This window comes from Lonchura striata, chromosome 3 (genome assembly GCF_046129695.1).
Source record: "Lonchura striata isolate bLonStr1 chromosome 3, bLonStr1.mat, whole genome shotgun sequence".
Classification (NCBI taxonomy): Eukaryota; Metazoa; Chordata; class Aves; order Passeriformes; family Estrildidae; genus Lonchura; species Lonchura striata.
Window position 1 is genome coordinate 79939684 of NC_134605.1, and position 20587 is coordinate 79960270.

Sequence of the window (20587 nt, forward strand, 5' to 3'; positions counted from 1 at the left end):
AAGGCAGCTCACTCATCCAGAAATCGGCTATAAAAGCCCCATTTAGTACAAGAACCACAGTGTGTTAGCAAGAACGATATTGAGCTTCAAAGCTTAACCATCAGATAGCTGATAGTTACTGAGGTGCCTCAGCAGGAAGTAGATGCCATATTCAGAGACAGATTTCCCAGATTTAGGAAAAGGAAAGTCCACACTACAGCCTTCATAGTTGGAGTTCTGTACTTCCTGTGAAACAAGGCCTTTTCTCCACTGGAAACATTTTACTGAAGCTGTGCTCATTCAGAACAGGGTTCATTTCAGTTTTCTCTGGGAGCTATTTTCAGCAATAACCTGCTAGCTTTAAAGAGTCTCTGCTTTATTTTAAGTGTAATCCTGTTGCTTTAAACACTAGCAAGTCCTGCAAAAATCATATTTGAAAACAGGAAATTGAGTTGTAAGTGGTGTGTAATAAGGGCATAGGACATAAAAACAAAGATGTTTCCTTGCACTCTTCCTACACAATTTGTATTCTTTAAATGCTCAACCCATTAACTCTTTTTCCTATTTGTATGGTGAAGAAGGGGTGAATTAATAAGCATTTTAGTGGCTGGAGAATGTATCAGCAAGTCTCTAACCTGGAACACAGACATGTTGGATACAAAGCATGTTAATTTCAAGAAAATCCAGTAAGGCATGTCTGGAATCCACTCTTTTCATCTCAATTAAGAACTTCCTGCAGAGCATATTTGAAATCCAGCAAAGGGCTTGAACCTGGTACCTCTGCATTTTATATGCTTCCTCTAAAACCATTCAGCCATTAGTTACCATCTTTCGAAGATAGCTGAAATACAACTTTAAGTACTCTCAAAGGTTCAGAATTTAATTCCATCTCTAAAAAATAAAGATTGAAACTATACCTATTCAAATCCTTATCGAATCTTTCACTGGGAGAACAGCTGGGGTTGCAACACTCTCCCAACTGAGGACAAAAAGAAGATGGAGCAAGCATAGCTTAGCTACACTTAAGGAGTTGGTTCTCTCAGCTCAAAGCCTGCTAGCACTTCACTGACCAATGAGTAAAGAAATGACTTTTTGTGAAGGCAAAAAGCATAGGAAGGTTCAGCCTATTAGCAACACATGACATCAGCTTAGCATAACGCCACCGTTTGCATGTAGCAACTTTATTGGCAGAAAAACAGGTTTTTTCGTATTTCCTGTGATTTAGCTACTTAATCCTGTAATTACTGAACTGGAAGTTCACATCAGCAATTAGCAGGAAAAAAAAAAAAAAAAAAAAAGGAAGTCAAATCACAGTTTGTGTTTGTGTGTAGAATACTAATTCCATGTCATCACAGGCAGCTGCTGAGGTGTCATTCTGAAGTATAATTACTGGCACCTATTTGCTTTTATTCAGCTGCAGGTGGTGATAGCATTTTGTAAACAGTGTAACCAAACAATTTAATTTGCAAGGTATTCCCTCTGGAAGCTTTGTAAATTGGGTTTAACCTGCACCAAAAAGCAGTTAGGAATCAGAAATTGAAGTTAGTCCCAGGCAGGTATTTATTGTGGTGCTCAGCTTCGGGCATCCTTATTGGGAGCAGCATTAACTACAGAACATCCCCAGGGGCTTCTTCAATCTTCTTTGAGATTTACACTTTTCTTGGCCAGTGAATTTTAAGAGACTTCCCAAGGCCAGGCTCCAGCCTTCACAATCCTTGTAAATTACTATCCTTCAGAAGCTGGTCATAAGTAGACATTTAAAAATGAAGAACAATACAAGAAACAAACAAACAAAAAATAATAAAGCAAAAATAATACTGGGCAGAAATTTTCGACCACAGAAGGCATCAGAATACAGCATTCAGTGTCTTACTTCTTGTCTAAACGGAGTTCTATCAGCGTACAGCCAGTCTTACGTACAATAAAAAGCACAGGTCTGAAATACATTCTGTCAAAAGAGCAGGAGGCCAAAAAAGGCTTCAGAGGGGACAATAACAGCAATGTTTGACTTAAAAGATTTTTCAGTCAAGGATATAATGTTAAGATTGCATAACCAGTTTGCTTTATAAAATGATTGGTGGCTCTGAGATGAGGAGATCATCCTCACCTAATGAAGAGTTCTGCTCAGTGTTCACAAAGTTAGGAATGTTAAATTTTGTAAGACAATGTAGGTCTTCCTCAAACATTCCACTGCTCTTGGGAACCTCCTGGAAATGAGTATTACTCTCCAGACATGGACCTTTTTGACTCTCTTTTTCTCTGTTCATATGGTCCACTTCATTAATGCAGAAATGAAAAAGTGACTGGGATTCTTCAGCCATTTGGTGAGAAAAGACCCTCTCGGACTCCAGAGGTTTTCCAAAATCTGCCACAAAGCTGTTCATGTGAAATCTTTTTTCAGAAATTTCTGCATTGCTATAGAGGAAAAAGAAAAATACAGTAAACTCAAAAGTAGAACTATTTGAGTTCTTATCAACAAGTTTAGTATGATCAGGAGAAAAGGAAACCCTACAGTTTATCTACCACAGATTTCTAAAGCCAGCACTATATTATTTTCTGCTGAAGCAATTTTAAGTCTTCATTTGTCATAACAATTTTCCATGGGAGTCAGTTAATGCCAGCACTGTTAAATGGCACTTCTAGTAATCCATATACTGTAATAATCACCTCACTGAACGAGTTCATAAATACTCTTGATTTCAAGTAGCAACAGTTGTTTTAAATGGCTCATAAGAACATAAAGTTTTAGAACATAAGTTTTAGAAAAGTCCTTGATAGACAAAATGTTTCTAGAGGCACAGGCAGCTCTGCTCTCGCTAAGGCATTGAGTGCTTGTTTGTCCAAACATCGAAACCATCTTTTCCGTTCACTTCAATCAATGACATTCAGATTTCCAACTTAGGGGAGTTGGAACTAAAGACTGCTCTAAACACTGTCAGTCTTAACAGGCAGCCAAGGAAGGATATTTTTAACATGTTTTTTGGCAGTTTTCTTTATAAATCTTATCTCAAACCAGCAGCAATCTGCATCGACTCTTGTGGAAGCCATTTGCAGCTGGGGGTGAGAAGATCTCAAGGTAGATAGCAGTCCTACAGATTCATTCTTTGTCAGGCTGAATTTATATGCCATCATCACAAAATGCAAGTTATTTGCCTTTGGAAGGCAGTAGAGGTATTCAGAGAATGAGCAATGAAACATGTTCTCAGAATATGAATTTTGTTAAGAACTAATAAATCATACTGTTTACATCTGGAGATGTAGCAAATGATGCTGAAATCAGATAATTGGACACCTAAAGGTGCACCCAGCACTGAAGAGTTTTTCAGTGTAATTTCATTTCCTCAAGCCTACAGTTATGAGATAAGTGCCTCAAGATGACACCTTCAGAAATCTACCCACTAAAATTTTCACAGGATACCTACCATTAGTCTTTCAGGCACAGTTAAAGATGCCTGCTTCTCAAAAGTTAATTTACATGATGGGGGAATTCTGTCCTCAAAAAATCACTTCCACTAGCCTAGGAATCAGAGCAGTTCTCTAGTTCGTCAAAACTGTATTGACTCACTCTGCATTTCAAAGGGAACCAGGTAGAAGAATAACATTAAATTGATGTAAGACTGACCAATAACCAAGTAAATAATCTCCAGTATATACAGCAGGGGGCAAACAGCCTGGAACAATTCTGAACTGACAACTGACATTTATGTATTTATAATGCAGTAAAAAGGACCACTCTGAAGTTAAGTTTCATATAAAATTTGGCAAATCTGTCCCAAGAGTTTCTAGGTAGTGTTGCGGCACAGGCAACAGAGGTGGCAAATAAGCACAGAAAAGAACAAGCACTGTAAGCCCAGGAGGAAGAAACTTTAAAATGCATCCACTACAGGAGTAGAATTACTTCATGGGTGTGAAAAGTGCTTCATAATCCAGTGAACTACGAAGGACTGAAGACTGACCATGCAGAGGGGCACACAAGATTGACAATGGCAACCTAATCTTAATGGAAGATGCAAATAAATTTTACAATGACCCAGAATATTGAGGATATATTATGAAGCATAAACCTGTGTTCATGAGCAGGGAACACATGATCTGATATACAGTGATATTTTTGGATTTTGAAATTCACAAACACCATCTTTGAATTTCAGAGTGGAATTTTATTACATTTTTTTAAAACTAGACTAGAAACTTGCATAGTCTTGCTCATTACAATATGCAGGAATTCCTCAGCATATATCTTTTCAGAGCATTCAAGAAAAGCAGTTTCAAAAATCCCAGGTTCACTTAACCAACATCAACTGTTTTCTTTAAAAAAAAATCCAAAACCAGTTATCTAATATTTACTGCTTTAGAATGACACCAGCCAATATTTTGTACAAATGTGTTGCATGGTCTCTTGCATTTGTTGCATGAATGTGCTTTTAAGGATGTTTTCAAATGCAGAAACAAGTATGGCATGCTTTCCTCTACTGAGTGATGAATGAGAGCATTTTTTGGAAATTCAGATATTGCCAATTTTTTTTTTCAGTTGCACAAACTAATGTGCCACTCATACTTATATATGCAAGTGAACAAAAGAGAAATGCAACAGACCATTTCCATAGCTCATTAAATTTCTGCCAGTCCCCATCCATACCCTGTCCATTCAGGTCGGAGAATGTACCTAATTCTGAACATCTTGTGTAATTTTGAAAAGTACATCCTATCATGCCCCTTTGTATTGAGCCAAGAAAAATATACTACTGGGGGGGAAAAAATATCAGAGTATTCTACTTTGGATCCATCCACCTGAGCCCAGATACACTTAATCTCTCACATTAATGGTATTTTAAAGAAGAGCCAAATAGCCTTACTGAAGTCGGAGATTTCAGAGACTTCATCCATCAATCAAGCCGCCTTTCTCCCAGGACCTAGAAATCCCATTAACATCTATTTCTAAAGGTCAGCTCAAGGCAGCCCACTAATGAAACACTAAGCCATGAAGAATCCAGTCAGGCATGGAAATAGAAGATGCAGGCAAACTAAAACAAGTGGTTTTACAGGTAGCTGTTCTCCAGTTTTTATATACATGTATCAAAAATAAGAAAACCCAACTGTATTAACTTCCTTTAGCATATTCTCAGAGGATCCATGTTTAGTACCATGAACATTTCATTACCAAATGTCAAAAAAAAAAAAAGCTCAAATTTGTAAACTCAGCATACATAGCAAGTGGGCAAGCACTCAGGCACACAGCTCCCAAAGCTGCAAAGAGATCTATAACAAATACAGAAAGGAATAATTGGTCTTGCTCCAGCAACTGAAGAAGAATTCTGATTACATTATCTGGATGTAGAAGATGACCAAAGGTGGATATTTCATAAACTCTTTAGGACACTGTTCTGAGAAAATTTATTTTAAAAGTGGGAGATATAAAGCAGGCCTCTGCTACCTGAAAATAATTTTTTTTAAGTGTAAAATTTTGACAAATATCCATATTAAATTCTCTCTATATATGTATTTTGACTTCATCACTTTTTCCCCTCTCAAATTGTCCACATGGGATCCAGACTCATGCTTAGCTAATAAATAAGATCTTTGTGAAAAGGAAATGACATCTCGAGTAGTAGCACTGAAGTAAATAGTGATATTTCTATATGAAGCAAGGGGAGATAATATAAAACAGCACACCAATAATTACAGGGATTTAAAATCTGTTTGGGGGCAATGTCTGGCTTCTTCATAACAGTCTGTAGGGGAAGCAAAAATACCAGCACATCAGTTCTGGTAAGCTGGATTCTACTGACTCTGTTTTCTTCTCACAGGAGCAAAATTTTAGGAGCACCAAAGAGGCTCAGGATGTACATCAGCCATCTCTAATGTGGCCCTGTCTCTTGAGATGTGCTATTAACATGGAGTTCCAGAGCCAGTTTACATGTGATTAAATAGCAAAGGGGCTCCAGGAGGCAGAGACAGGCTGCTTTAGGAAGTGATAAGTAGCAGCAATTGCCTTTTACAATCAGCTTCTCATCATTGCTACCTGCCTGCAAGCAATCTCACGCTCCAGAGAGGCTTTTTATTTCCTCTTAATGGCACACAAGCCTGAGAGGAGATGTGGGTTCAAACTTTCTCGGAGGAAGGGACAATGACAGCCTGCATCCTGTGCAAATGCAGATAAACCATTGAGGCAAGGCATGGTCTGCACATACTTATCAGCCAGAAAGAATTAAAAAATAGAGGACTTTCAGGGGACCCTGGTTTTAAAGAAATGTTGAGCTGGTCTCTACTTCAGCATCTATTGCAATTTCTCAGCAGAAACTAAGACGCTCGTATCTCAGGGGTTGGGGGAGGATTTTGCAAACACTACCCAAATCTGTCTTTGGACTTGAACACACAAACATTTGGAAACCAGCCAGGCTTCAGCTTCCTTAATTCAACATCTGCGCTGCATTTTATTTGTATCTACTCTGTTGATATTCACAGTATCACTCCATGAAAATTTGAGCCTACTTAAGAACCATCCTACCTGGTTACAATTCAGTAATCTAAAGGCACCTGTTTGGCAGCCTACCCAAAGCATCCTTTTAGAATGAAAATGCAAAAATTATTTGAAATTAAGACAGGCTGCACTGTTTCATAAGAGCAGACTGTAACAAGATGGTACAATGTCAGCACTGTCACTGCTTGCTTGGAGGCTGCAAGAGCCCAGGTGTGCCACTTAGCAGGCTGGATTTCTTATTCCCATTTTCAGACTCACTCTTGATGTGGTGCTCCTGTCTTCGTCAGCAGGGTCAGGACAAAAAACATGAAGATGACAAAAACTGCAAGACCAACCCAAAATCCAATCACAATGGAATCTGGTGAAGAAAAAAAAAATAAAGGAAACAAGATTATTAATATTTTACTTGCACTTGCAAGAAGTTGTCTTCTACAGGCAGCATGAGCAGAAACCCAAAACAATTTGCAGGTTATTTCTGGGTGACAAAGAGAAGGGATAATCAAATTTATCTTTATCTACTTTTAAACAGAAAGCTGCTATTGAAAGTCTCATTTCGAGACCAAATTTTACTGATATCTGGACAGATCAGACAGTAGATAACAGAGGGACGATAATTCTCTTGGTAAGTAAAATAAGAGGAGCTCCCTGTGTGATGCCAGGCCCATTTCCAAGCATTGCTTTGGAACTTCAGTGCTAGAACTAGGAAGGGAGGATTATTATATTTTCCTCAAAATCCTCTGTCTCTGTAGAACTGAACTCCTGCTATTTTAAGTTATTTCTGCCCAAAACCATTAAGTTTCTGGAAGTAAATGGATTTCTTTGACAAAATATGTTTAGGAAGACCTTTTAGTGGCAAGACAGAGAGTTCTGCAAGAAACAGAACCACAGATAAAACTATTTGCTATTTCAATAAATATCAATAACCAACAAATACCAGATGTTTTTGAATCACTTTCAGTTGGGTTTCCAACTTAAGTACAGAAAAGTGCAACACAGTGTCAGAGGAGTGCAACAGATTTAGACAAAAAAGTTAAACCAGCAGTTATCAGTAGGAAAACACCAGTGCAATAGTCAAATATAGCAGCCACTGGGAAGAGCATCATGTCCTTTTGCCTGTGTGCTTAAACTGTATCTACTCTTCTCATTTAGAGAAATGGACCATAGGCAATTTACCAATACTACTAAAAACAAATCTGTGTCCACTAACAACTTCAGGGTGAATCCACAGTTGCTCAAAGCTGTTCAGAATTTCCAGGAACCTGATTTAAAGAGGTTCAAGTGGGACAAAGATATTCCCAGACACAATCAACTGATTACCATGGACCAAAGTTACAGGGCAATAACACTCGATGTTACCTGGCCCAGCACCCATCAGCACATAGGTTTTTTTCACCTGTCATTTCAGTTAGTTATTCTTTGCTTATGCAAGTATTCAAATATTTCACTGTAGAAGTTCAAAAACATTAACATAAAAACATTCAAGAGGGAAGGCTTGGTCAGTACAGGAATCCTTTCTACCCTTACCTTGCATTACACAGCCACTACCAAGCCTCAGAGATCCTTGCTGGCTCTAATGTTTGACCCAGTGCAGCAGGCACAGCACAGAACTCTTGAATTTTTTACAGGACTAACTAAAGACACTGAGAAAACAAGGAATCAGCTACCCTACCTGGTGCTTGGCTCTGACAAACTACTGCTCCCACAAAAATCACACCTGCTATTGTGTGCTGAATAACAAGCCTGTTTTGTGGTTGGTTTGGTGTCCCTGCTTCCAACAAAATTTTTAAGTTTACTGAGCCTAATGCTACATCTTCCTCGCTTTATTGTGCTTCCTGGCACACTTCCAACCCTCTGCTGTATAAATTACCGTGTTTGAATTTGTTTAAAATTCAAGCAGGTATCCTGAGTTCTCACTCACTTCAGTGGAAATTATTCAAACCTACTAAATTCTAAACACTTATTCAAAATTAACAGTACATAATCTAACTCTTGTTCAAAAAATATGGTATGAAGGACATTTATATTGCCCAAAGTTACAAATAGATATTTATAGGATACTTGTACACTTTCAAGTTGCAGTTTTGGCCTTCCTTTTCTTCATAATATAGGCTCATAACATCCCGGCTGCAGTTCCAAGTCCTCTAATTATTGCTACCTATTTTGCCTCTCACTAATGTTACTGAGGTTTCCTCATTTTCAAAGGCACAAAAAGTGATTTTGTTCTTATCTCTGTCAGTCACAAGTATCTCCTGGCTATCTTTGTCTACCTACTTTCTAAAGCTTTAATGTACAAGATATCTGGTCCCTATTTTTCCAGATTGTTTGATTTCTAGTTCCTACCTTCACTTCTTTTCCAGCAGAACATAGTTTTTCCTTTTTTTCCTTTTTTTTTTTTTTTTTCCTTCTTTTGCAGGAATATATTTGAAACCTCACTGTGACTTTTTTTTTTTTTTTTTTTGTGTAGTGGATTATTTTGTCAATCCTTTTTCTCACAGGTCACTTGGAATAAATTTTTCTCTGTTCTCAGGAAACAGAATTCTGAATTCCTTTGTATTTAAATCATATCACCCAAACTAGAGTCCATTACCTGTGGAGCTCTCCAACATAATTACAAGCATTTATTGACACCTTTTCTTTGTAAGTATTCAAGGTCTCCCTTCTCATACAACCCTTGTTTAATCTCTTCTTCTCCCCAGTGTAGGGTTTTGGAGAAGTTCATGTTTGGTCACATTGCCTCCACATTTCACAACAATCTCAGCTCAGCTGGCAATAGCTGGAACAAGAACACGCCATGTCAAGAAGTATCATCCTATACACAACACAGACTATTCCTTCAGTAGATTAAACTCTGCCCTCTGGGGAATGCACGCAATAACAGTGAAGGAAACAGAGCCAACTCCAATCTATCACTTAAAACAAACAAAGAAGCAAACAAAAATTAAAGAAATTCCACCATAACTAGAAGGGACTTCCTAGATCACTGATTCAAGTACTACTAATGACATCTTTCATCAAGCTCCACCTGAAAAGCAGTTGTTACTTCTGTCCCATTCTCTGAGAGCTGACCAGCACCTTCTGCTCTACGAACAGCAGACAGGGAAGCTCAGCTGCCATGCTCAGCATGGCAATCACTTTGATGGCAATCCAAGACCTGATTTGCAGCTGTGCTTTCTGCAATTCAGAGGTAGATGTAATTTATACCTTTTTGGTCCATCTTGCGTGTACATAACATTTCATCTGATCTTTGCAACCAGTAATCTTTGCAATCAGGTTTAACCTCTGATTAAGTGGAAGAATGGAAGATAAATTAAAAACATGATGAAAGCTAGCCCACATTTTTCAACTACCTATCACTTGTAAAAATACAGACAGTGATCAGCAGACTTTTTTGGGGGGAAAAGTAAAAAGCAAATTCTACTCTATTTTTTTTCAGAAGTGCTAGTAATTTCAACAAGTTTCTTCTGTCCCTTGCAGAGCCTCCCCAAAACTTCTGAATGTGTAGAGGCAAGAGAGATCAGCCTTTCTGGGCTGCTGTTTGCCAGCGCAGTCAAACTTTCTCCCAATCTGAATGCTCATGGGGAGAAGTGAGACAAAGTACATAATCCATCCTAGACCAGTGCTCCAGCACTGGATCGGTACTCTTCCCCAAAACTTTAAAGTTTGGGGATCAAACCCTTTCACAGTGTATTCTACCTCAGAAACAAAGAAACAGGATGTTTTTTTCCTCTTTGGCTTGCAAGACCCATCAGGTAATTAAGTTGGTTTCTATTACTTTTTTCCCCTCTCTTTTATTGTTTGCCCCTCACAATTATCTCCTCTAAAAGGAAAGATCATCAAATCCATTGTATAGTTTTTAGAAAAATGTTGGTCCAGCTTTACTAGCTTGTCCTGGTTACACTTTTTCCAAGTTCCAATCCACATTTTTCATCTTTCTGGTACCTAACCTCCATTTTTTGCTTCTACTATAAAAGAACTCCCGTATTAACAGCAAAGTGAATTTTGCACATTCCTATGAAAAAGGTACCAATGGTAAGTTTTGTTCATACAGAGAAAATTCTTCTCTTATTTTCAACCTTTTAAAAACCAAAAATTTATTTTCTATCATTAAAAACAAACACTGGTAATGCAGGTAAGGCTCCCCACCACTGCCTTTTTACCATTAACAGAAAAAAACACGAACAAATAGAACCAAAACAAAGCAGCACTGATCTTAACAAGTAGTCACAAGAAGCAGCAGTGTATCTGTATTTGTTGTTGCTAACTTTTCCCAACAGTCAGATATTCCCCAGTATTGATTAATTCCTACCATGGCCAATAAATCCATGGTTTTCTCATGCACAAGAAAAAATCAACAAAATTATACAGAATAATAAATAATAATGATGGTCTAATAAATAAAGGGATACTGCTAATTGCAGAGAATCCTAGGTACTAGGGGTGAAACGTTTTTGTACAATTTTAAGTCCCAAGTGAAGAACAGGAACATGTAGAGAGGAAGCTGAGCTGCATGAAGTGTGTCTCTACTGAACTTACACTTATGAGCCTTCAGGCCTTCAAATGACACTGGTCCATACTCATAGTACTCATAGTCCCAGGTGTAATCAGAGTTAGACAAGGCCTGCTGGGAGGTTCTGTTGGAGATCAGCCTCAGGGCAGACATCTTGCACCTCAGCAAGTACAGACCTGTGGATATGAAATGCATTAGTGCAGACTAGACCTAGCACAGCTTTTGGGTTTTTGTTCTTTCTCATCTATTGGACCACTGTCTCATCAGACAAGGCTATCCCATCCCCTCCCATTCTTTCCCCTGATTATAGACACAGACTCTGGGGCAATCAAGGCAACCAAGATGTTTAGGGAGCTGAAGCACAGGAGGCACGAGAGCCTAAGGGTTTGTTCAGCCTGGAGAAGAGACAGCTGCAGGGAGACCTCAGTGCTGTCTACACTTGGAGGGTGCAGAGATGCTGCTGCCAGGCTCTTCTCAGAGGTGCAAAGTAAGAGGACAAAAAGGGATGGACAAAAACTGGGTAATGGGAAATTCATGTTAGACAAAAGGAAAAGTTTACCTGATCTAGTCAAACATGCTTTGAGTAGGAGATTGGAGCAGATGACCACCAGGGGTCCCTTCCAACCTAAATTTCTCTATGCTGATAAACAGGCTCAATATGCCACTACAGACGGAAAATAAAATTGGAGTGATTTCCCTTACAGATTAACAAAAACTGCAAAGCAACACTGAGCATCATGAAATTATCTTGATAGGTGTCTCTGTCATTACCACCATTTTGTACTAGAACCTTGCATTTTGCAGAGTATTTTTTCCGAATATGAGACAGTTTTATGCAGACCAAAAGAAAGCATATCTCTGTACAAAACATGCGCTGCAGTAGCTAGAGTCAGAAAGTCCAAATTGAAACATATTACAAAATACTTTTGAAAGCAAGCTGAGCTTTGGGTAGTTCTGGATTCAGTTAAAACCCAGCAGGATTGACTAATGCTTCAAGCGCTAGGAGAGCCACCATAAAGAACAAAAAATCAGGCACAAAATAAGAAACACTTTCACTTAGGTAATGTGAACAGCATTTCAAATTTGTAAAATGGTTCTTTCTGCAGCTATTTTACCATGACCAAATGCTGGCAGTAATGCCTCAAAGCAATTTTAAATAAGTAGTATGCCTGAAAAAGTAAACTTTACACTTAAATACAATGTTCAGAACTTTAAACACATACCAAAAAAATTGACTGGCAAGTTATAAAGCTTTTAAAACAATAAATGGATCTATTTTTCAATCCAAACTGATTTTGTTTTCAGAATGTGCAAACTGATAGCAGGAAATGTGAAGGGGTGGGCTGGGGAGGGAAGTAACCCCATTCTTGGGTCAGGACAAGAAGCTTCACCACATTACCCTCACCTTCCCCTTAGCCATTCAGGAAGTCTCCAGCATTAATAAATAGCATGAAGCACAGAGGAGAAGGAAAAAAACATGGATATTGTGGGCAATGCAGTTCAAAGCTGAGGATGTTTCCCATCTTGTACTTCCAACCCATTCATTATGGACAAAGAGAAAGAGGTAAGTCTAACTAAAAGTACCTTGGCTTTTCCATTTCTTCAAACTAAAGAGAGAATATCTGATTAAGCTTGAGACAGAAACTTTCTTACTTTAATCAACTAAAGCAACTAAACTTCCTGCCTCTGGGAGAAGGAAGTGGCACAGAGAAAACCCTAGGATCCCTGTCCTAGTTTGCTCCCATCTCAGCTCTGTCAGTTGTTTATTACAAGACTTTGTGTTTCATTTTTTGACAAAACATGGAGCTCCACAGGGTTCCTACCATCTTTTTCTCCCCTTCTCCTCAACATTTTGTTGATGATGTGCCTCTTGACAACATTGATTAGTTCTGTTTAAAGGCTGTTTTTCTTTTTTATCACTTTCCAGAGGAGCCTTTCATTTAAATATTCCTCACATGGCATCACTTACGGCCATTGTCACCTCCCTTCTTTTAGTAGCGCAAAAACAGCTGAAATCCACTTGCAGAAAACTTCAGAATAGAGTATAGGAACAATCTGAAAAATGTTGTTTCTTCCCACCTCAAAGCAGATGGGATTCATTGGGCCACATACAGAGCTCTCTCCCATTCTCATCACTAGTGTCCATTTATGATTTAATAATACCACTTCCAGAACACAAAGAATCTGTCCCAATATAGTATTAGGTTAGGATTAGAAGCTCCAGCCTTTCACCACTAACTGGATGCATATGGAGACTTGCTTTCACAGTAGACAAGCCACTATCACAGGGAGCGGTGCTAACAAAAAGTTGAGTCACCAGCTCTCTGCCTAATCTGTGCTTTGAAGGATATATAAATATTCTTTTAAATCAACCAGTAGAGCTAAGCATAAGCACTGATCCAAACCAACTTTCAGCTCACTTTGAAGCATTGTCTATCTGAATACCTCCAGAAACTCAGCCTCAAATATGCAAAACCCTATTACTCTACTTAAAAAGCCAGTCAGTCTAGCATGGTGGTACAAGGACAAGCACAGTGAAAGAAGTGACTATTTAGACCTTGCATCTCCTGGGTAAGAGCAAGGTAGGCTGAGCTGGCACAGTAGGAGCCTGTCGGGTGCTTCTGCCTGGCTGCAGCAGGTCATGCAGGGATTCAGGTAAGAGGTAAGTGCTTCTAAGAAAGAATTCCTCCTGTAGATGCTCTCAAACACTCTTTTTGTCAGACACAGAGAGCCATGATTCATACCACAGCTCTGGAGCATCACATGGACCTCCTCTAATTGACTTGGCTGAGAGTTTTTCTGGAAGGTGCAGGAGTTTTTTGAGGGAAACATGAAAGCCTCTCTATTGATTTTGATGTGTATGGATGCAGACAGGCTTCCCTCACTCTGGCTCTCTTCTTTCAGGAGCAAGTCAGGAACAAAAAGCTTCACTTTGATTATTCAAGAAACCCCAAAGCAGGACTGTGTTCAGTGCTGCCAGCCAGAAATTTAGTCAAGTCGATATCCTGGAAACTAAAAAGGGCAAGTGCTCAGGGCTTTTTTTTTTTTTTTTGGAGCATTTATCTCTGCAGGAAAATGTAACCAGATGTTCCCCATGGAGACCCAACTGCAACTCTTGAAGTTGAATTATGCCTTCATGAGAACTTGTTTGTAACTTGTGTGAAAATCTGTAAGGTGTCTCAGTTGGCCTGACAGCTGCCAGTGGCACCTGGGCAAGCTAGTCTGGCTGTCTGTGTTTGCATAAAACCCATGGCCTTGAACAGCAGCAGTAGGATATCAAACACTGTGGAGCTGAACTATTTTTTCCAATTTGGACATCACTGACGCATTGCATGAGACTCAGCCACTTACCTTTCAAAGTGAAAGCAAAACTGAACACACACCACATCTGCAACATGACTTCATGGCTTACACCACCACTGAGACCACAAAGTCAGATCTGGTTTTGTGTAGGTCTGAAAATGTCCTTGCAACCAGCAGCAACTCCCTCTGAAGCTGACCTGCATGCACAAAAAGAAAACCATGTGGATTGTTCATGTACTGTTTGCTTCTGGAGCAAGAGAAACTACCAGTATGGTAGACACAAGCTTGGTGAATTTTCAGGCACAAACTACATCTATTTTCCACATCCTTCAATTCTGTTTAGTACCACAGAATCTAAGCACTCAACGGTTTCAAAAGAACAAAGGAACAAACCATTGTTCTCTTGCAAACCCTGAAGATCCAAGACCCAGACAGGGGAAAAAAGAATGAACATTTCAAACTGTGGGAAGTCCCAGGCTGAGAAAGCTTAGCACTACACCCTGGTGCATCAGCTCCATCAACTAGGCAGAACAGTTAACCAGAAGTTGTTTCTATGAGAAGTTAACAACTCAGACTGTTGCCGTATCTTCCATGTTCTCATAGCAGCACCAATATTGTGCATGAGGGAGAAGGGAGTCAGCCACCCCCACATGCCTTTTTACTCCATCCCAAAGACTAGGAGGTGAAGTCAGAAAAAAAAACACAAATGGAAAAAACAACAACAAAATTATTCACACTGCTGCACTGCATCAGCTGAAAAGCAATAGAGACCCCATCTTTCTACAACCCTACCATGTGGCTTTGAACAAGCTGTACCACTCCCAAAACAGGAAAGACTGCAGGAAATACTCCACCTAAGGGTCCTTGTTTCTTGCTAATTCTCAATACCCTAGGTGGGCAGGGTTTGAGTTCAAATTTGTGGTCTTTTCAGGGGAATATCCAATACCATCTGCAATAAAAGAAGGGAAAACAGGCAATAAAAATAAGTTAAACATAGAGGGGGAAAAGAAAAAGAAATAAATATATCTGAAAACTGATTTTACAATTAAAAATCAATCATAAATGCCAACACTGATACCTAGGTCTTTTCTTGGAGAAAAAAGAAGTACATTGTTAACCGTGGTAATGTTTGTCACCGATGTTCACAAACAGCAATGTCTGAGCTGTTGCACTAAAGTAACAAGAATGTTGGATTCATCACAAAAAGATAACAGAAAGGAAAAAACCTGGTATAGTTACTGCTTAAACTGTGAACTAAGGATGAGAGATTACAATTACATACATCTTTGCCTCGTACCACCATATTACACATCATATAACATTCATTTTATTATCTTTATAACTGTGCAGTGTAAACTCCAACAACAAACTTCTTATGCATCCCACACAAACTCCACACCATTATATACAATTTGCATGCTAACTGTATAGGTGCTGTTTGTACCTAGTTAAAAAGTGATGCCATTGTGACTTTAAAGTGAAATTTAATAAAGGCTAAAGATATTTGCCAACTATTTTCCTACAGACAATAACAAAATAAGCAAATAATAATGCCCACTTAGCAGTCCAATTCAGTAGATGCCACCTGGAATTTAAGGCAGAAATTAATATGAAATCATACCATACTATGAGTTTCACTGACAACTGTGTGGTTCTAAAAATGAATAAAGCAAATACTACATAAGCCCGCTCATTAGCCTTGTCTGAGAAGGCAGATGAATTATACCTAACATGGTATCACAGAACACCTGCATTCCTCATGCTCTTAAAAAGTGTCAGGCCTGCACTGACAGTAAAGGGACATGGAGCTGTTAGCAGGGAGCTGCTGGGACTTGCTCCCAAAACACACTGAGGGTTAGCTTAACTCCAGTACCAAAAGCTTTAGATATTGCAGCCAGAACATACAGTCTTAAGAGGCAGCATTTTCTAAAAGTAATAAATATTAGCCACAATTCCATTTATTTCCTGCTTCTAGGGCAGGATTACACAATCAGTACTGAGCCTTTTTTCCTCTTCCCACTAAAAGCCAACCTCCTCTTAGATGTGCAGGTATGGCAGCTGCAAATCCAAGTTCCCTCAAGACCAACCAGACAGGAAGAAGCCCTATCAGTAAGCATTAAAGTACAGTGCTCAGTCCTACAATGTTATAAACGCTCACATCAGTGGTATAGGTACATATATTCAACACTTCCCAAAAGAAAGGCTGCCTTGCCTTAGCTATTTATAATATTGCCTATTTTAACATTTCTCACAACAATTTTTTAACCTCTCAGGCTGACTTGTAAATACCCTGAAGTGAAAGAGCCTTGGCATATCTACTAATGAGGTAAGTTTAAATAGTAAAGCAAGTTTTATTAAATGTTTCTTTTTATTAGATTTATTCTCACAGAAAGCTCAGTACTGAGATGGGGATGTTCTGAATTCCTTTCTAGCCCTGAAGTCTATCAAGCTGATGCATTTTTCTAAGCAGAGAGAATGGAAAGCTCCCTCCATTTGCTCTTACTGATCAGCACACTGCAGGAAAATTGGAATGGCTCCATCAGAATATGACCTACCTGTAAGAGTTGCTTTTAAAATACCTCCTATTTCTGGTACCATGTAAGAACCTAGTAAAAAAAAAAAATAAATAAACCACCAGAAAAACAGTCTCTACAGAAGGACAGAACAAACACTGCCTTTTTTCTTTTTTTTTTTTGGTAACTAAAAGATGGAATTCAATTTGAAAGGAAAAAAAATATAAAAAAAAATACAAAGAAACAAACCTCACTGAGAAAGTATTTCAATGCAGAAGGTTACCAAACTAGATTGACTCAATTTGCCTAGTCTGCAAGTCAAGAAGAAGCACTGGAAGCACAGTGTTCTGTCTAGCCAAAACACCAAAGGAGCCAAAGAAGAGAGGCACCCAGGTGTTTCAAGTAACCCCACCTAAACCAACCATTTGTAACAGAGGCAAGGCTGAAGGAAGGAACTACCCTTGTGTGATTGTTCTTGGGAAACTCAGCACTGATTAACAGCTCCAATTACCTGGGCTCCCTTCATGTCAGAGAGCAGAGATGCCTGGAGATGCCCGTGGCAGCCCTACCCAGCTGCAGGGTGCCAGGCTCCGGTTTGTGCAGCTGCCTGTAGGCTTGCACAGCCCAGACAATGGATGAGGGTGATCAGGCCTCATTTCATAGATCTGTTTTAGCTTTGCATCAGTGAAAAAGTCACCACAGAGCTGAGGCTGACAAGCAGAGTGGAAGCCAATGACAATTTCCTCTCTCCCATTACAAAGTAATTCTCTAATCTTCACACATCATTCATCTGGTCCGAAGCACAGGCCACAGCACGCTTCCCATAGCATCTCTTCACTTCTCAATGTTCTCCCTGCAGAAATAGTTCTGTTCCCAGCCTTGCTGAAGCCAGAGCAAGATAAATCAGCTGGCAGGGATGAAAAAAAGAAACCCAAACAAAACAGGTATGATAGACTATTTATCAGAACTACTCCCACACTTGGGTATGTCACAGCTGGGGTTTTACTGCTATGGTGGAAAAATCTTCAGCTTGTGCTTTCAATCCACACAGGGCCTGGAAGCCATAATCTCTCAGATGCAACACAACACATAAGCTTTTTAATTTGAATCACATATGACATTTCCTCAGTAAGTAATAAGGCAAAATTATAGAGATTTTCTTTAAAATTTCCATATTTAAATGACAAATAATTTCTTAACTTTTGTAGTTATCCTACAACATAATGCAGAAATACTGCTTTAATTGGTTCAGTGACAATTTTAAGCACTCACTGAAATGGAGCTGTTCATCCAAAGCCAAACTGGTCTGGAATTGTTTCAAGCAAGAACTGGGGGATACTTTTCCCCTGTCTTCAAATCTAAGTCTTCCCTCCAGCACTGCTGATGAAGGAGCAAACAATTTATTGTAGTGCCTCAAATATAAATTCCTCCTCAGGTAAATCAGACAGCAGTACACAACTCACAAGCACACATCTGAATTTTCCCATTCTTATCCCTGCCATGTCTTATAAATAAGTAACTAGATGCCAAGAAAACATCACTGAACCAATACAACTACAGCCCACTGCAGTGAGTACACAAAATAAAGCCTTCATTTTTTTGTAATAAGATTCGTCATATAATTTTTCTAGTAAGAGCTGCTATTATAGGTATAAAATCTTTAAATTTCATTTAAATTCTTGAACAAGCTGCAAAGGTATCATCTGTGCTTCACTCAAAACCTTTTCCATGATGAAGTGTACATGGGAAACTAAGGAAAGAGTAGGCAGTAATTGACTTTGTCCAGCTATTAATATTCTGGGGTTTTTTTCCTTGAAAAAAACATCTTGCAATAGCTTGATTTATTTTATATATATTTGGTTGTGACTGATATACTCAGAATGTCTCATTATTTTTGACAAGAATGGAGCCAGGCTGTCCTCAGTCAATGGAGACCTGCCACTCCCCTGGTATTTTTCCAGGCATTTACTCCTGTGGTCAAAATTATCTTTACTCTCTTATTAATAACCTGAATAGAAAGCCACAAATGGACAAGAAAAACAACCAGAATTGGGGACTATTACCTGATTATCTCTAAGTAGAAACCAAAACATCTGTTTGCTTCCACAGCAGTTACATAAATCTGCACCCTTGTGTGCACAGCCTCTGGGAAATTCAAATGGGAGGGCAGACCAAAACAGGGAGACACTCAAAGACAGAGCAGTGGGCTGGGAAACACACCTGGAAATAGAAATGTCTCAGCTCTCCCTCCAACAACGTCCAGCCAGCCCTGCTGGGGCAGTTGGAGGCAGCAGTGCTACTGCTGTCCCATCTCTCTCCGAGCTACGCCTGTCACAGAAGTGCCAAACTTGTGCTGTGTCTACACTTCCAGTCACCGTCCAGCTTTATGTGCCAAACAAGGCTGTATGACAGGATGAAAAGGCAAATGTCAGGGAATGGGGACTGCTCAGGGAAAAGTTTTGTGAGCTTGTCACTGAGGTGGTTGTTTCCAGAAAAAAAAAAAAAAAAAAAAAAAAAAAAGGCAGACAGGTCAGGAGAGAGACCTGAACTTACACACCAGTCACTGCCAATAGAGGCTGGGGCCAGAGGAAGAAACCTCTGAGATGACAACTGTTAAAAACAGAGACTGTTAAAGGAAAAGGAAGGGAGGGAGGGAGCAGGGGAAAAGTATGAGAATCCAGACTAGGGAAGAGCACACGGAGAAAGGAAGAAGGCAATATAGAGCAGGAGAAGTAATCTAAGGCTGTATGGAGGAAAGATGTTCGATCCTTCAGTCTGAAAGCACAAAGGAAGAGAGATATTACCCGGAGGGAGGAAAAAGGCAAAAAAAACCCACAACAAGCACACAACAAACTTATCTTGGTTTGTTTGGGGTTTTTTTTCCCAACTATTTTTTTCAAACGTTTTCAGTTCAGCTGTTACATTCATTCAAACGCTCAGCAGTCAGTGTGCTTTTCAGCTGTTCTGCTTTTGAACACAGAAGGAATCACTCCGATAAAATTCAGAAAGCAGACACAAGCTTCTCTACAGCCGATGTTCTCCACATCACCCAAATGAACAATACCACCTCCTGTATTTTCTTATTATTATTATTTAAAAATAAGGAAAAATTGGCCGAGCGCTTCAGACGTTAAGTCTTGCGGGAGCCGCCGGGTCCGTGCTCCGAACAACCTCAGCCACCTGTTAACCGCAGGCTGAACTCCAGGCGCTCGGCGCTCCCGGCGCCACCCCGCCAGGAGCACCCACCGCCGGGAAGGGACTGCCAGGGACACGGCGGGGTGGGGCAGGGCACGGCCGTCCCTTTCTCGCATCCGCTCGTTCACCCTCCGCCCCGCAGCTCCAGCCCCTCAGCGCGCTTACCGCGCCGGGCACGTCCGCCCGGGCAGATCCCGAAGGGCCGCTTCGTCCCGGCCGAAAGGCGCACCCTTCCCGGGACGCCCTGGCCCCGGCGAGCCGAGCCGAGCCGAGCCGAGCCAGTGCTGCGGGCGGGATGCAGCGGGAGGGATGGAGCGGGCGGGATGGAGCCGGCGGGATGGAGCGGGCGGGATGGAGCGGGCGGGATGCAGCGGGCGGGATGGAGCGGGCAGGATGCTGCGGGCGGGATGCTGCGGGCGGGATGCAGCGGGCGGGATGCAGCGGGCGGGATGGAGCGGGCGGGATGGAGCGGGCGGGATGCTGCGGGCGGGATGCTGCGGGCGGGATGGAGCGGGCGGGATGGAGCCGGCGGGATGGAGCGGGCAGGATGCTGCGGGCGGGATGCAGCGGGCGGGATGGAGCCGGCGGGATGCAGCCGGCGGGATGCTG

At 40.4% G+C, this 20587-nt stretch overlaps 1 protein-coding gene across 1 annotated transcript; it reads right to left on the minus strand.

The window, feature by feature from the left end:
* Window positions 1-1794: 1794 nt before the first annotated feature.
* MRAP2 (melanocortin 2 receptor accessory protein 2) lies at window positions 1795-20306 on the minus strand. The gene is made up of 7 exons (XM_077782314.1): window positions 20144-20306; window positions 16826-16876; window positions 15125-15219; window positions 14319-14467; window positions 10994-11143; window positions 6719-6818; window positions 1795-2394 (listed from the first exon to the last, which is right to left on the minus strand). The coding sequence occupies exons 4-7, from the start codon at window positions 14362-14364 to the stop codon at window positions 2043-2045; spliced, it is 648 nt and encodes a 215-aa protein (XP_077638440.1). The 5' UTR covers window positions 14365-14467; window positions 15125-15219; window positions 16826-16876; window positions 20144-20306; the 3' UTR covers window positions 1795-2042.
* Window positions 20307-20587: the final 281 nt, after the last annotated feature.

Excerpts from the sequence above, each read along its gene's own strand:
- MRAP2 (XM_077782314.1), bottom strand. The coding sequence starts at position 14,364 with ATGTTGCAGATGTGGTGTGTGTTCAGTTTTGCTTTCACTTTGAAAG. Across the intron at positions 11,144-14,318 it reads TTTTGCTTTCACTTTGAAAG|GTCTGTACTTGCTGAGGTGC; the intron begins GTAAGTGGCTGA and ends TCATATCCACAG. Across the intron at positions 6,819-10,993 it reads AGGCCTGAAGGCTCATAAGT|ATTCCATTGTGATTGGATTT; the intron begins GTAAGTTCAGTA and ends TTTCTTCACCAG.